Here is a 17,543-nt window from a genome sequence, read left to right on the forward strand (position 1 = left end):
CCGGACGCGCAGGCTCAGCGGCCATGGCTCACGGTCCCAGCCGCTCCGCGGCATGTGGCATCTTCCCGGACCAGGGCACAAACCCGTGTCCCCTGCATCGGCAGGCGGACTCTCAACCGCTGCGCCACCAGGGAAGCCCAATTATGCAGTTTTGATTTGTGTTAGTTTAATTCTACTAAAATTCTACCACGAGGCTAGGGCATTATAAAGGTTTACTGACAACGGGAAAATAAGCAAAATAAAGCTTCCTTTAACACACTGTAAGGCATGGACAAAATTGAATAAGCCAAGGGTGTAGCCCTGAACCCTCTTAATTAACATCCCCCTCCCTCCAATATGTACACACACACACACACACACACACACACACACACACACACACGATTTCTTTCAGGAGGCCTCTAGAACCAAAAACTCTTGAATGTTCCTGCTCAGGAATTTTGTTGTTTTCTTTTGCTTTTGCACTTACAAGCAATTTCCAGGGAAATGCCTTCAAATGGACTCAAGCAATATTTTCATTGGTGGCCACACTTGATTCTGAGGAATCTTGGGAAACTTCTTTTGGGCCTACGTTGAAAACTTGCTTCACCAAATCTGAGACACCTGAAAAACTTTCAGTTTAATCTGAAACACTAATGTCTAGGCACCTTAGCACTTAAAATAAATTTCTAGTAATGGTTTAACATCAGTTTTAGAACTCAGTTTTTTTTAAAAAAATTACTGTTATTTCTGATGAAAGGTTTCTCCTGAGGGGCAAAATTATAGAGGTAGAGGCAAAGCATGAAACCTATAAGGTTTCTCTTTTGGGCTTCTCTTTCTCCTTTTTTTTGTTTTTTTGAGAGGTTTTAAAAATGCAGAAAAAATATTAACAAATTACCAGCGCACCTTCAGAAATATCAAATGGCAACATTTTGTCATATTTGTTTCTTACATTTTTTATTTTATAAAATTAAAATGTTATAGGTACATTTGAATCTCCACTCGTGCCTCTCCCTAGTCCAGTTGCCTCCTTCTCTTCCAGCGCTGATGGCTACACTGAATTGGGTGGGTATCCAGTGTAAACTTCCTCCCTGTCTGTGTCCTGGTGGTGCTGCCTGATGCTGGCCTGTGATCACGTTTTTGCCAGTTGATGCTTAGTCGGCACCTGTGGCAGGGATAGATGACTCCATGTGCATTGTTGATATCCAAGTAATGGTCACCTTATCTAGGAAGACTATATGTGGGCCGTTTAGGACCTTCATAGAGGGTCTTTAATAGGGAAAGACATGGAGACTTTTGCTAATGGGAGATGGATGCTTCCTGTGCAATGCAGGTACCCTTGACTCACCTGCCAAATGGTAACTACCAATCAGAATACTGCTTTAGCCTTACCTTTACACTGGGTTTTGTAGTTTACCACATTATTCCAGTCGATCATAATATGAATTATGAAATAATGTAGGCACAATTTTTTTTGCGTTTTTATTTTCTCAACGCATCCTTTCCCTCTAACAGCACTGCCCTCCCTCAACAACTCATGTTCATACACTGGGGAGCCTCCCTTCCAATATTTATCAGGGCTCTTAATTGCAAACAACAGAGCCTATTGTCAAAAGAAGACACAGCTATAAAAGCATTCAGGAAAGGAAAACATTTTATTTACAAAGATGGATTGCAAGGAAGTTCAGGGTTTTGAAGGACTGGCTTGACAAATGAAATATACAACAAACAGTTATTTTAAAAGAAAGCAACCCCAAGATTACCACGTTTACATTTCTTATGTTCAGTGTGGGGGAAAAAAGCAGTTACCTCATGTGAGTGTTGTAACCTCAAAGATTGTGTCATGTCTTTGGATGGCAGCACTGTAAAAGTCAATAAAGTTGCAAAACAATAAAGTTGTTTCTATCAGGAGTCAGTAAGTTACAGGAAAGGTTCACTATTTCAGTTATTTTGGGGACCAGAGCTAGATAGTGTGATCCTGGGTCTTTTTACTGTTTTTATTTTGGGGGAGGGGTGTGGCTCAGGGAGCAGGCGTATGTTTGTTTTCTCCTGACCAGGGAACCTAATGTGCACATTTTTGCATAATGTAGCAGGGCAAGGTGTTAGTTTTACTTCTACACCAAACTAGCCAGTTGATGAAGAAAGAAATTTCTTTCAGGGTATTAGGTTGCTTACAGAATTTATGGGATTCAGGGAACCAAGCCTGGATGCTACAGAGCTAGGGGCACAGTTAGGAAATATGCACAGCCATACACTAGTTCTAGCAGAAATGAAGCTGTTGTCATGTACCACCAGTGATGTAGGGATTAGACTCTAGAACCCTACGACATAGCTGGCCCCGAAGAGCAAAAGGTATCTGTAATCCTCCTGTACTTACGAGAAAACCTGATGACTGCACCAGCCACCACCTCACATTAATCATGTCTGCTTTTCTTGGGAACATGTGCTGGGCAGAATGTGGATATAAGCCTGCGCTCTAACTGCAAGACAGTCTGCGAAGTAGTATTTTTAGCTTTCTAGCCTTTGTAGCAGAGGGTAGCAGATGGTTGGAAGATTATGGAATGAATATTTAGTGAACCAAACTGTAGTATTTACTGCTTTCTACTTTGTGTGGTTCCTTATATGAGTGCCCCTCACAATACTCTGCTTAGCCCCACACCTACCCTGGGAGGTAGCGGTGGGCACATGACCCAGGCCTTGCTATTTACCTGTCTTCAGTGATTAGTCCAGGGATGGGTCGTGGGAATCTAAGCTTGGTCAAAGCCCTTGACATAGAAATGCTGGTAGAGAAGCCCTCTTTTCCAAAGGGGCTGCTAAGCAGGGATAAAGGAAGCCCAGAACCATCTGATCAGTAGAGAATGAGGGCAGAGGTGAGGGTGAGAGGAGGGTGAAGGGTGGAGGGAGACAGAGAAAGTATTCTGATGATACTGTGTGAGTCCCTCGAGGTCCTGAACCTGTGTTCTCCAATTACATGAAGCAAAAAAACCCAACATCTCCCTTTTTGCTTAAACTTTCGTGAGTTGGCTTCCTGTCATGCACAACAGAAATATCCTGACTGATTTCTATAGTATTGTTGTCACCATTCATATCCTGCATTTGTGTAAACAGGTTCAGAGGGAGAGTGACTTGCTCGTGAGCACACTCCCACAGCCAGGCAGGGCCTGATGCCGTGAATGTCTGATGCCCAGGAAAGAAGAGCGGCTGAAACCCAGAGCCCTGAGTTGACCAGGAACCAGGGATGGGCTGGCAGCTGGAGAGATGCTCATGGCCACTGAGGGTGACTGTAAGTCTGGCAGTGCAAGAGGTCAGGAGTGGAAAGTCGTCCAGGAACGTAGAGGAGGCTGGAAGCTGCATGTGCACGTGCAGGGGCAGAAGCCCAGAGGAGACTCTACTGGACCAGGAAATCAGTGACATCGGTCCTGAATCAGCACAGAGCTTCTGATGCTTTTTCTCTCTCAGTTAAACATTGTTTTAAAAAAATCAAGTTACTTACACATAAATAGTTAATAGTTTATTAATATAAAAATTTAGGGACCAGAAAAAAAAAATCTAGCTGTGTTAGAAAAGGGAAAAACTGCCATTGTTAGATGCAGCGTCCCAGGAGATGATGAGCTCACCAGGCTCTGGGTCATAAGCTGGCTTCTGCGTCCAGAGTGTTTATAGAGCTTCTGGGGAGGTCAGCGGGCAAGGCTGTGGCTGAGTCCTGGGAAACACAACCCTTATCACAGTCAGTTGTGGGGTGTGGATGACGTCCACAGACGCCTGGCAGGTATATGGTTGGGGAAATGAGCTGCTCCCCGTTTTCTGCTTTGAATTTCACCATGGCCAGTGTCCAGCTCTCAGGATGGTGGAAGCAGATCACTTCTGTGAGGGGTGAAATGCATATCCTCAGTTGATCCAAGCCCAGGGCATGGGTGGGACAGCAGGAGATTTGTCAGCACAAAGTCCAGGCATTCAAGTGCAGGGAAGAACCTGGGCCAGACTCATGTGGGCATTGTCAAGTTAAACAAACAATTCATAAGTTCGTTCTCGAAGTCTGTGAGTCTGTTTCTGTTTTGTAAATAAGCTCATTAGTATCATTTTTTTAGACTATGTAAGTTATATGATATTTGTCTTTGTCTGCCTTACTTCACTTGGTATGATATTCTCCAGGTCCATCCATGTCATTGCAAATGGCATTATTTCATTCTTTTTTAAAAAAAGAATAAATAAATAAATAAATTATTTATTTATTTATTTATTTATTTATTTATGGCTGTGTTGCATCTTTGTTGCTGCATATGGGCTTTCTCTAGTTGTGGTGAGTGGGAACTACTCTTTGTTGTGGAGCGCGGGCCTCTCACTGCGGCGACCTCTCCCGCTGCGTAGCACGGGCTCCAGGCGTGCGGGCCCCAGCAGCCGTGGCTTGTGGGATCCACAGCGCAGTCTCAACAGCTGTGGCACATGGGCTCAGCTGCTCTGCAGCATGTAGGGCCCTCCTGGACCAGGGTTCGAACCCGTGTCCCCTGCATTGGCAGGCAGATTCTCAACCACTGCACCACCAGGGAAGCCCTATTTCATTCTTTTTAATGGCTGAGTAATATTCCATTGTATGTATGTACCACATCTTCTTTATCCATTCATCTGTTGATGGACATTTAGGTTGCTTCCATGTCTTGGGTATTGTAAACAGCGCTGCAATGAACATTGGGGTGCATGTATCCTTTCAAATCATGTTTTTTCCCCAGAAATATGCCCAGGAGTGGGATTGCTGGATCATATGGTAGCTCTATTTTTAGTTTTTAAAGGAACCTCCATACTGTTCTCCATAGTGGCTGTACAAATTTATATTCCCACCAACAGTGAAGGAAGGTTTCCTTTTCTCTACACCCTCTTCAGCATTTATTGTTTGTAGATATTTTGACAGATGTGAGGTGATATCTCATTGTAGTTTTGATTTTCATTTCTCTAATAATTAGCGATGTTGAGCATCTTTTCATGGTTACAGGGTGGGGGGGAGGGGTAGGCTGGGAGTTTGGGATTGACATATAAACACTACTATATATATATATATATATATATATATATTTTTTTTTTTTTTTTTGGTGGTATACGGGCCTCTCACTGTTGTGGCCTCTCCAGTGTGGAGCACAGGCTCCAGACACGCAGGCTCAGCAGCCATGGCTCACGGGCCCAGCCGCTCCACGGCATATAGGATCCTCCCGGACTGGGACACAAACCCATGTCCCCTGCATCAGCAGGCAGACTCTCAACCACTGCGCCACCAGGGAAGCCCCAACACTACTATATTTTAAATAGATAACCAGCAAGGACCTACTGTATACCACAGGGAAGTCTGCTCAATATTCTATAATAACCTAAATGGGAAAAGAATTTGGAAAAGAATAGGTACATGTATATGTATAACTGAATCACTTGGCTGTACATCTGAAACTAACACAATATTGTTAATCAACTATGATCCAATATAAAATAAAAATTTTTTAAAAAAGACAATACGAAGGCAGAAGGCACGCAGCAAGTGGCAGAAGGTGGAAAGGAGCAAAGCAGAGAGGTCCCACATAGTTTCTGAATCACCTTTCAGTTGAACATGTCAAGTTCAATACTTGTAAAGGCCATTGTCCTTGCTCTTCTCTCTGCCCTGGAATGTTCTCCCGTAGACACATCTTGTGGCTGGCTTGTGTTCATCCTTCAGATTGCAGCTCAGATGTCCCCTCTCCACTTCTGTCGCATCATCCTGTTGATTTCCTTTACAGCGGTTATTGTCTTGTTTGTTCAGTGTTCTCTCTCTCTCCATTAGAATGCAGAGCCATGAGGATAGAGAGTTTGTTTAATGCACTGCTATGTCCCCAGCATCAAGAAGAGTGCCTGGCATATAGTTGGTGCTCAGGAAATGTTTATTGAATGAGATGCTTGGGGACAATTAAACAGAACAATTAATTAAATAGCTCCTATCTTGATTTACATGCCTAGGAGCTTTCTGACCTTGAATTTTGCCCGCAGCCAGGACTCAGATACACACAGTTATATCGAGTGGCTGGGAGCGGTGCTCATAAAAGCCAGATATCTGGAGGGACAGCAGGTCTCTTGATAGGAAATCCACAAGGACATAAGTTATAGCCTGATTTAATTTAGAGCGAGCCTGTGAAATAGGACAGGCAGCCTTTTGAACCTGGCAGCATAATGTGTATGAGGATGTCACTATAGCTTTCAGAGGCTTTTGGATCCTAGACAAAGAGTGATTGCTGAAGCAGCCTGGGAACATGACGCTCCCTGTGGGAGAGTGGCTGAGAGGCAGTGTTGCCATCAGGGAGCTACAGGTGGCATTTGGCTGCCTGTACTGAGACAGGTGGCTCCTAGGTGTGTGAGATCAGAGTGGTGCGCTGGAGTTTCTATCAACTGTTAGGGAACCACCATCCATCCTTCCACCTGTCCATCTGGGAAGCTCCGTGGTGGGAATGGGGATGTGAATAAGGTCTGAAAACAACAAACAGAATATCTTGACTCTAGCCAAGTGTTATGGGTTGTGCACCCCTATCCCCCCAAAAAGATATGTAGGAGTCCTGACCCACAGTACCTCAGGGTATGACCTTATGTAGCAGTAGGGTCATTGCAGATGTAAGTACTTTCAATGGGGTCATACTGGAGTAGGGTGGGCCTTTAATCCAACATGACTGGTGTCCTTAAAAGAAGGCTAAGTGAGGACAGACACACAGAGAAAGAGGTGAAGGCAGAGATTGAGTTATGCATCTGTAAGCCAGGGAACACCAAAGGTTGCTGGCAAGCCATCGGAAGCTAGGAAGAAGCAAGGAAGGATTCCCCTACAGGTTTCAGAGGGAGCATGGCCCAGCTAACACCTTGATTTCAGACTTCTAGCTTCCATAACTGTGAGACAATAAATTTCTGTTGTTTTAAACCACCTGGTCTGTGGTACTTTATTTTGGCAACCATAGTAAACTAGTACACTAAGGCAACCAGCGAATATTAAGTTGAAAACCCTGATTTTTGCACAACTAAAAGCAGCGGGTTTTACAAATGAGTCAGACCAAGTATCTTCAGCTGTCAGAATTGAATCAGTGTAATAAAGGCTGGTCATCACCTCTTCAACTGGTGTACACACAGCTTTCAGCACCTTTTTAAAAATTAAACCTTTTATTTTGAGGTAATTGTAGATTCACATGCAGTTTAAGAAATAATACAGAGAGAAGCTAGGTACCGGTTACCCAGTTTCCCCCAATAGTACCTGTGTGGCCTGTGTGTATGGTGGGTACAATATCATAACCGGGATGTTGATGTCAATACAGTCAAGATACAGAACATTTCCATCACAGAAAGGATTCCTCTTGTTGCCCTTTTGTAACTACATCCACTTTCCTCTCACTCCCACCCCTTCTTACTCGGCAACCACTAATTTGATCTCAATTTCTATAATTTTGTCATTTCAAGAGCATTATATAAATGCAATAATATAATGTATAACCCTTTGGGATTGGTTTCTTCACTCCATATAATCCCCTGAAGACTCATCTAAATTGTGTGTGTCAATGGTTTGTTCCTTTTAATTTCAATTCCATTTATATGACTTCTTAAATGAAAGTATGGGCAACTCTGCAACGTTTCTGGTTATTCTTAAGTCCCCAAACACTCTCAATTTAGCACATAATGTGCAAAAGTCTGATGAAAGAGGTAAAACACAAAACTTGATTGAAAATGAAAAACTCCCCCCCTCCACGATCCCCAGTCCAGGCCTGTTGCCTGGGAGAAACTTGAAGTTGGGTAAAGGAGTCTGGTTGGCTTCCTTCCCCATCTTGAGCTTCTGGGCCAAGGTTTCTTGGCCTTCCAGGACTGAAGCTGAGGTGGGGCTTGGTGGTATAAAGGTGGAGGGGGGAGATGTAGCAGGGACAGAAAAGGCCAGAAAGCCTAATCCTGCTCTCTGGACTGTCACCTGTCCCTTGATGGTTGTGATGCCCTTCCGTATTCTTGGTTAGCAGGTTACTCTGTCCTCAGCCCCTGTGAATGCTGCTGGACCTTCAGCTTCTTTTTGCTGAGGGCTGTTTGCCCCTGCAGGTGACCCTCTTGGACAAGCCATGACCTGACCCTATGCCATTGCTCGTACACTGTGGCCCACATCTGATCCAATGGAACACATATGGATTCTTGGCCCCAACAAATTCTGGAAGTGCCGGCTGCCTGCTCTAGCCTCTTCTTTGAGCAACTCATCAGCCCATCTCTTGCCCTGTAGGTTTCTCAGACAGGAGCCAGTCACAATTCTCTGTGAACCTCAGTTGCAGGGGACACACATCAAGCTGTCTTCATGGGCTTGTTGAAGCCCCTTACTAGGGTTGAGGGGAGAGATGGTCACCCCTCCCCTTCTCGCCTGGGTGGATAGGACTCAGTGCCCACCCACAGCTCTCCGTCTATTCTTTTATATCCTCCAGGTGGGTGAGGATTCAAGTATTATAACCACTTGACCATAACTTTGAAAAATTTGCATCTTGATCTGACACCTTACTTTGGTATTCTCTATCCATTGTATCTTGATGCCTTGATAGAATTTTCCAATTCCAATGAGAAAATAGTATGTTAATTTAGAAATGCTGTTTTTCCTAATTAAAATTCATGAAGCAACTTTGTTCAAATTCTCCACATACCTCTTTGATATCAGCAACTGCTTTTGTGGGAAGCATTTTAGAGCCACCTCATACGGTTTTTCAGGGCCCATCATCACTTCCAAGCTGTGTAAGAGAGACACAGCCTCGTTTTTTTTTGTTTGTTTTTTGGCTTGCACTGAAATTTCAATATAAGCCACAAGTAACCATTCTTATTTATTTATTTATTTATTTATTTATTTATGGCTGCGTTGGGGCTTCAATGCTGCATGCAAGCTTTCTCTAGTTGCGGTGAGCGGGGGCCACTCTTCATTGCAGTGCACGGGCTTCTCATTGTGGTGGCTTCTCTTGTTGTGGAGCACGGGCTCTAGGTGTGTGGGCTTCAGTAGTTGTGGCACTCGGGCTCAGTAGTTGCGGCTTGTGGGCTCTAGAACACAGGCTCAGTAGTTGTGCCACACGGGCTTAGTTGCTCTGCAGCATGTGGGATCTTCCCGGACCAGGACTCGAACCCATGTCCCCTGCATTGGCAGGCGGATTCTTAACCATTGCGCCACCAGGGAAGCCCCATTCTGATTTCTTTTGGGCATTTTTTTCTCCCTATTTGTCTGGTTGCCATTCACAAACTCCATGACATAGACATATGTGGCTTCTTTTTTTCTTTTTTTTTTTTTTTTGCAGTACACGGGCCTCTCACTGTTGTGGCCTCTCCCGTTGCAGAGCACAGGCTCCGGACGCGCAGGCTCAGCGGCCATGGCTCATGGGCCCAGCCGCTCCATGGCATGTGGGATCCTCCCGGACCGGGGCACGAACCCGTGTCCCCTGCATCGGCAGGTGGACTCTCAACCACTGCGCCACCAGGGAAGCCCGACATATGTGGCTTTTTAATGAGAGCTTATGAAACTTGCAGTTGTGTGTTCACACTCCCAGGAATGTTGAATGATACCGTTGTCTCCTTTAAAAATTATTTCATCAGATGACCTTTACAAGAAGCCTAAAGTAACATTGACTGGGGTAATTTGAGGTCATTATGAAAGTCCAAGTAAAATAATGTTTTACTTGTTCCAAATAAAGTAATTGAGAAAGTGACTTGTATTACGAGTGACTTCGTATTTTCTGAGCGAGAATGTTTGAGGACACCTCTGCCTCGTATTAGAGGGTTTTTGATATTTACTCCCTGGCTCCCTGAGTATCCCTGTGTGTGCTCATTTACACCTTTAATTACAGCTGTTTTTTGTGGGGGCTTCCTGTGCAGTGTCTGAGGACAAAAAACACTTCCGAAACCTGATAAATGAAAAGGAAAGAATAACTCTCTGAAGTCAACCTGAGTGTGAATGTAATTTCCAGGAACACAGAGTTCAAGAGAGACTCAAGCAGAGACAAAATAATCAAATTTCAGTTTCCAGACCCTCTCACTGATTGATGAAAATAGCACCTTTTGTATTTGTCCTGTTGTTTCTGTGACCTTCTCCCAAGGCTGCAAATCTTTAGCAGAGATGATTCTACAAATTATTAGAAGCCCTAAAATGAAGCTTTCTGGCTCTGCCACGTGCAAGGCAGAATTAAGGACTAGAGGGCTATTTCTCTGTGGGATGCTGTTATTGTTAAGATTGCATGGGACTTTCTCTGTAGAGCGCCAAATCGTTTTTCTTGTTAGTAACTGGTCAATGGGCTCTAGTTGGTGAGGCTCACACCAGGTGCTCAGGAAGGGTGGGTTCTAGCCTGGCCCTGCTGTTGAGCAATGGGTTGACTTGGTAAATCACTTTGCCTCTCTTTGTGATTGTCATTGTGAGGCAGAGATTCTTCAACCTAATAGGCATAAAAATCACTTGTTAAAAATGCAGGTTCCTGAGTTTCACCATCAGAAATTCTGTTTCAGTGGGTTTGGCCTGGGGTCTTAGAGTCTGTCTTTTTAAAAAGTGCTCTATATGATTTTGATGCAGGTGCTTCACACTTTAACATTCATCTAAGGGATGCCCAGCCAACTTCTTAGTGTCTGTGGGGATGACAGTAGGGCATCATGCAGGTTAACTCCCAGGTTATAGCCCTGGGAGCTGACCAATGAGAGTAGATGTTAGGAGGATGAAGGGGGAAGACTGGTTATTTAAAGTCAGTGCTTGGGTCATTAGAAGACTTGTTTTTCTCCTCCTAGGGGAGTAGTAACATTGCCTTCAGCCAACTTATTCTTGCAAAGAGAGTGGTTGGGATGGGGAGGAATTAGGAATTTAACTTTGGAGTTATTGGTACCAGTTCTATCCATCTTTTAATAGCTAGCGTTGTTTAAGGTCTGAGGGTAATGTGGAAAAAATAGATACTCTAGATATGAATAGGCAGGGCCCCTTCTCAAATCTGACATAGATAAACTTACCTGAAAATTTTATGAATGAGATAGTCTGATTTCCTAATTCTGCCCCTGCATCTCTATCTCAATCCATATCCTATAAGTAATAACTAAGTTTTTTATTCAAAAAGCCAAGAGGGGGCTTCCCTGGTGGCGCAGTGGTTGAGAGTCTGCCTGCTGATGCAGGGGACATGGGTTCGTGCCCCGGTCCGGGAGGATCCCACATGCCGCGGAGCGGCTGGGCCCATGAGCCATGGCCACTGAGCCTGCGCGTCCGGAGCCTGTGCTCTGCAACGGGAGAGGCCACAACAGTGAAAGGCCCGCGTACCGCAAAAATAAATAAATAAATAAATAAATAAATAAATAAATAAATAACCCCGTCTGTTTCCATTCCATTAAAAAAAAAAAAGTAGTGGTGGGGTTATATGCGTACTTCCCCTTATCTTTAGGTGCTCCTTCTCTGTCTCTTAACCTAATATGTCCATATGGAGGTTCAGCTGGAATAGTTGGCAGTCGGAAATATGATAGAACTGTCTGAAGTTACCTAAACTGGAAAACACTAAATCATCCTTCTATTTGTACTATGCAGAATTAAAAAAAATCACAAAACTTTGAGATTGAAATAAAAAATTTAGACAGTATGTACCATCTTATGGGGATGTGTCATATGCCATCCCTAGTGTTTTGGGCTTCTTTTGCTTTCAGCCCTTTCATTCATGCTGGGCTCCACCTTTTTCTGGGACTTCTTATTTGATACCTCAATAATTAAGGCCTTGAAATTCCACCCACCTGTCACCAGTCTGGACTTCTCAGTCCACCAGTGTCCCTGAGATGTTTTCGTTTTTTTAATTTTTTAAAAAATTTATTTTATTCATTTTTGGCTGCATCGGGTCTTCACTGCTGCGCACGGGCTTTCTCTAGTTGTGGCGAGTGGGGGCTACTCTTCATTTCAGTGCGCAGGCTTCTCACTGCGGTGGCTTCTCTTGTTGCGGAGCACAGGCTCTAGGTGTGCGGGCTTAAGTAGTTGTGGCACACGGGCTTCAGTAGTTGTGGCTCGCGGGCTCTAGAGCACAGGCTCAGTAGTTGTGGCGCACGGGCTTAGTTGCTCCACGGCATGTGGGATCTTCCTGGAACAGGGATCCAACCCGTGTCCCCTGCATTGGCAGGCAGATTCTTAACCACTGTGCCACCAGGGAAGTCCTTGTAGTTTGTTTTATCTTTATTTTCATCATTGTTACATAGCTGGAAAAGATTTAAGAGGCTTCCTAATATAGTCTTCTAGCTCTTCAAAAAAGAAGGCCTAGGGCCTCCCTGGTGGCGCAGTGGTTGAGAGTCCGCCTGCCGATGCAGGGGATGCGGGTTCGTGCCCCGGTCCGGGAGGATCCCATATGCCGCGGAGCGGCTGGGCCCGTAAGCCATGGCCGCTGAGCCTGCGCATCCGGAGCCTGTGCTTTGTAACGGGAGAGGCTACAACAGTGAGAGGCCCACATACCGCAAAAAAATAAATAAATAAATAAAAGAAAAGTAGGCCTACGGCAACACTGACTGCTTCCTCCTCCTTGGCTTCTGCCTTTTTCCACTAAACTCCACAGTTGTAAAATTGAAGGGACATATACCACGGTGCCAAATTTAATCTGTGACCCCTGAGGAAATCCATTCAAACACAAATCATCCATGGTCACGTGGACCTCAGCTCCAGGTTTCTTACCATGAACAAGCCCAGAGCCATTAAGTGGGTGGTGAGTAGATGTGTGTTTCTGCTTTTTCATGAGCTAAAGGTGGGGGAATCAGAAGAGTTTCTTTTGTCTGGGTGATAGTGAACACTTATGTGTGGTACTTGCAGCTAAAATCATGCGTAAACATTTGCTAAGCAAACTGACTAGTGCGTGGCACATGGTAAATGCTATAAACATGTTTGAAAATATAGTAGAAAGCATAATTTAGAGTCAAAATCAGTGTGTATGATTCCATACTGCTCAGCTCAGAAGAGCTTTATGTTTGGCATCTCCATAGTGGGCTGGGCCCGAGGCTCATCTCCTGTCTTCCCTTCACCCCTGTTGTCAGAATTTTTCTTTGCTCAATTAACTCTCGTTAACTGTAACCTTCTGCAGATGGGAAACGGCCTCACAGAGGAGCCCCTTCAGTTTTCAGTGCAGTCTCTTCTGTAGAGACCCGCAAGGAACCCGAATCAGGGACTGGTGTGAATTGATTCTTTTACAAAATAAGTTGACAAATATTGCTTTATTTTCTAGACTGGAGCTGCCAAAAACTGAGCTTCATTTTTTCTGGCCTTTATATTCACTGACAAGAGATGTTGTAGGTCTTAAGGGCAGTGGTATGCTGGTAAATGTTTAACAACCAGCTCTCTCTAGGAAAAAAGCCTTGATTTGTTGTATTTGCCAATTTTCATGATGTAGATATTTCCACCACGGTGAATTTCAAGCTCCCAATGTAACCTCACTGAAGTGGAACTGGGAAGAAATGTGTACTTTCAGCTCTCCTGAGCTGGGAGCAGGCTCCTGCTTGCCACTGTAAATGCAGGACTGAGGGGATGTGCCTTAGGCCCAGCCCATGGAAGGTCTATGGAGATATTGAGGGCAGCTCTTTTGAGTGTTATTTGTCCACCTGCTGTATGGCATGCGGTGCTCTAGGTACTGGGAATGTAAGAATGAACCAAATGAAGTCCCTGCCTTTATGGAACTTATATCCCAGTGAAATGTTTTCAGAAGTTTCCAATTTCAACTTTTTGAGACCCTAGCATTTTCATATTTGGGGACAATTTGAGTCAAGGTCCCATAACACTTATTTATTAAATGAGGAAAATAGAATGGGCTCATTTTATTTTTCCTGGGTGCGAGGCAGGGATTGTGAAGGAGATAGGATTACTCTCTGAATCGTCTCTTCCTTGGAGTGGGAGACCCGAAACATCGCAACGCCAGGAGCGTTAGCAGTGTGCCACAAGGGGTGGGAATTAAAGGGCAGAGAAGATAAGGGTCTTGCTTAGAGTTCCAGTTCCCTAACTAATCCAGAGGAGGTGACTTAATTACAAGCCATTACCTCCCTCATTAAAAATTAATGAGCTCGGGGGACTTCCCTGGTGGTCCAGTGGTTAGGACTCTGCGCTTCCAGTGCAGGGAGCATGGGTTTGATCCCTGGTCAGGGAACTAAGATCCCACATGCCACATGGCGTGGCCAAAGGAAAAAAAAAAGGTAATGAGCTGGAAGCTTATACAGTGGACAGGGTTCTGGCAACCGAAATCTTGTCAAAGAATTGCAAAGCTCTACATCCTCAAGAGGGGTAAGAAAGGCATTGGAGAAGCTACTGATGGCAGAGCTCAGAGAGAAGCATGACATACATGCTCCTTTGGAAAAGGAGTTAGGATTCTTGGTGAAGAACCTCAAATCTTTCCTATTGAGAATCATTGAGCCAGGCTTACTAATAGGCGCTCAGATTTGAGGGAGTGAGATTTTTATCTAGGAAGGTAGGTCCTCGGGAAACTCAAAAACTTGAGATAAGCAAAAGCAGAAAGAAAAGAGACAAACTTTTTAGGAAATTAACTGTATGATGCTGTGTAAGTCCTGCTTGGGCTGCAGGGCTCTCCAGGACTTCTGCCCATGCTGTTTTTCACCTGTTGAATGAATGATTCACTCACACACAGTGTCTAATGATGCTGCTGTCTTAGCGTCATCGTTCCAGCAAAGGTAGGTTGTGGACCAGTCACCTCTCTGTGTTTGTCTGGAATATGCATTGTTCCGTTCATGGCCAGGCTATGTCCATCTTCCTTAGAAGCAAGGACCTACATATTCTTCATGCTGGTTTGGAATTTAATTCTTGACTGTGTGATTTTTAGCCAAACAAAAGAAACTCAGGCCCTTTTCTAGTACAAGGACCCCTCCCAGCTATTTTGGAATGACCAGCGTGTCTTCAACTATGGATTTTGGATTACCTATATCACAGTTGCCTTCTGGTACTTCTCTAAAATACTCATTCCTGTGATGATGTGCCCCAAATCTACTGAACCAGAGTCTCTGGAGTGGGACTTAGGAATTTTCATATTTAATAAGTTTCTCAGGTGACTCATAGGTACACTAAAGTTTGAGAACCACTGGTTTAGACTCAGAGACTGTTAGGAAATAACCTTGGAGTTTCCCTGGGGTCCAACCTGTATCCCATTGGAACAAAAGCTGCAGGTAAGCCTGGGAAAGGTTTGGAGCCTTATTTTTCTGTTTAAATTAGGATACCCACACCATTTGGTAGGCCAGTAGGGACAAAGCCCCTTCCCAAGGATCACCATTATGTGACACGCTGCTACTAGCAGTCCCAGGTCAATTAGCCATTACAGCTGAAGGTGAACATAATTATCTTGTTTTCAGCTGCTAGAGTTTAATTCTGCTAACATTATGTTATGGACATTTGCATGATGGTTGACAAAAAGGAGATCAGTGTGAGTAAAGACATTTTGTGCCCTTGACCCATGCTCTGTCATTCTAATGTTTGTGTGCCAAGTATGGTTTCTCTCAACTTTACTAAGTTTTAAAAAATTTAAAAAATCATTCATCCCCATGCTCCGATATTTCTGATCCTTTGGCCCGCTGCTGAGGGAAAACAACACAGATATCTTTAATTGTGTCCAATGCCATCATTTTATAGATGTGAAAATCAAGATGTGGGGAGATGAGGTGACTTATCCAGGCGTGTCGGGCTGCAGCAAACCCCCAGGTCTTGCCACTTCTAGGTGAGTGTTCTTTCCTTCATTGGGCTGCTTCCCAGCAGGAGGGAAGTGTTCCTGTCAAGTTCTGTGCTGTCTCACAGTTCTTGGCAGACAAGATTCCCATTTCTAAAGACACATTATTTAGCATTCCCCCGTGAAAGCAGGGGCGTTGTGTTGAATTATGTACTCAGTCTGAGACTTGGAGAAATTGTGTCTTCCTCTCAGCATCTTGTTCTATATCACTGAGCACTCGTTTCCTAGAAGGCAGGGACAGTGCTTGGCTGATAATGTAGGCCAGGGGACCGCCCTCAGTGCCTGGGAGGGCAGGTGTGTTGTAATTACGAAGTCCTGTGGTAGTTGTGCCATAGTTAATGAATTGGAAGCCTTGTCTCTAATTTACTTTGTATGCCGACAGGTGATTCAATTAATGGGCAGGAGCAGCTGCCTTGGAGCAAGGAGGTGGGGGCAGCTTTGCTTTTTTTTTTTTTTAACATCTTTATTGGAGTATAATTGCTTTACAATGGTGTGTTTCTGCTTTATAACAAGGTGAATCAGTTATACATATACATATGTCCCCATATCTCTCCCCTCTTGCATCTCCCTCCCTTCCACCCTCCCTATCCCACCCCTCTAGGTGGTCACAAAGCACCGAGCTGATCTCCCTGTGCTATGCGGCTGCTTCCCACTAGCTATCTGTTTTACGTTTGGTAGCGTATATATGTCCATGACACTCTCTCACTTTGTCCCAGCTTACCCTTCCCCCTCCCCGTATCCTCAAGTCCATTCTCTAGTAGGTCTGCATCTTTATTCCCGTCTTGCCCCTAGGTTCTTCATGACCATTTTTTTTTTTTTTTTTTTTTTTGCATTCCCATTCCTCCTCCTTACTCCTCTTTACCTGATTTGCTTTGGAGACATCCTGGCTTTAAAAAAGGGCACAGACCCATTCTTACTGTGGAATCAGCAAGAAAGAACATACAACAAACAGAGCAAAGCTAGAGGGTTTGCTCAGTTCCTTCAGAGGGTGCTGATGAGCCAGTGAATCTTTTTTTTTTTTTTTTTTTTTTTTTGTGGTACGCGGGCCTCTCACTGTTGTGGCCTCTCCCGTTGCAGAGCACAGGCCCCGGACGCGCAGGCTCAGTGGCCATGGCTCACGGGCCCAGCCGCTCCGCGGCATGTGGGATCCTCCCGGACCGGGGCACGAACCTGTGTCCCCTGCATCGGCAGGCGGACTCTCAACCACTGCGCCACCAGGGAAGCCCCCAAGCCAGTGAATCTTTGTGATTGTTACTAATGTGATGTATTCTAGAGTGTGGTCAATCTCTTTGGGGGAGCATGGTAACATAAATCAGTCATGAAGAGTAAATTTCATAGTAAAGGATCAGGAACTTAGAGCTGTTTCTTGGAGGAGAAAAATGTCTGTAGTTAATAGTCAGTTTGAGGTTTGAGTCAATGGCTTTTGACCTGTGAAACGAGCAAAACATAAAGTGTTCTTGATCAGGTGGCAGCCACTGCCTGTTCCCTATTCAGTATCTATGCTTTTATTATTTATTCCTTTCTTAAAAGACCCTGATTTTGTTTAGGGCAACAGAGTGCCCAGATAAAAATACTTTCCAGATTCCCTTGCAGGTAGGGGTGCCCAGGTAACCCAGGTCTGACCAGCGAGTGGATGTTTACTGGATGGAGCTCTGGGAATTTTTTATTTTTATTTTTCTGGTGAAAAGGGACAGGTTAAGCTGGGACATGCCTTTGCCCTTGGCCTAGGCCTTTCTCCCTTTCTATCTAGAGTATGAGTCCCACACCTGGGAAGGGAATAATCATCTTACAGCTCTGGTGACATAAGCCACATGCTAAGAATGGCAGAGTAGGAAGTTAGAAGCTGGGCCCTTGCCTTGATGACTTCTCTGA

At 44.5% G+C, this 17,543-nt stretch overlaps 1 protein-coding gene across 2 annotated transcripts in view; it reads left to right on the plus strand.

The window, feature by feature from the left end:
* Positions 1-17,543, plus strand: part of GPR176 (G protein-coupled receptor 176) — a 97,262-nt gene that overhangs the window by 11,407 nt on the left and 68,312 nt on the right. Inside the window, exon 2 of one of the 2 annotated variants that reach the window (XM_081227115.1) lies at positions 15,578-15,662. The exons of the other annotated variant lie outside the window; for it this stretch is intronic. Coding sequence (XP_081083241.1) covers positions 15,578-15,662 — 85 coding nt within the window. The remainder of the gene's footprint in view (positions 1-15,577; positions 15,663-17,543) is intronic. 2 annotated transcript variants of the gene reach the window in all.

Source organism: Mesoplodon bidens, assembly GCF_964165515.1.
Source record: "Mesoplodon bidens genome assembly, chromosome: 3".
NCBI lineage: Eukaryota > Metazoa > Chordata > Mammalia > Artiodactyla > Ziphiidae > Mesoplodon > Mesoplodon bidens.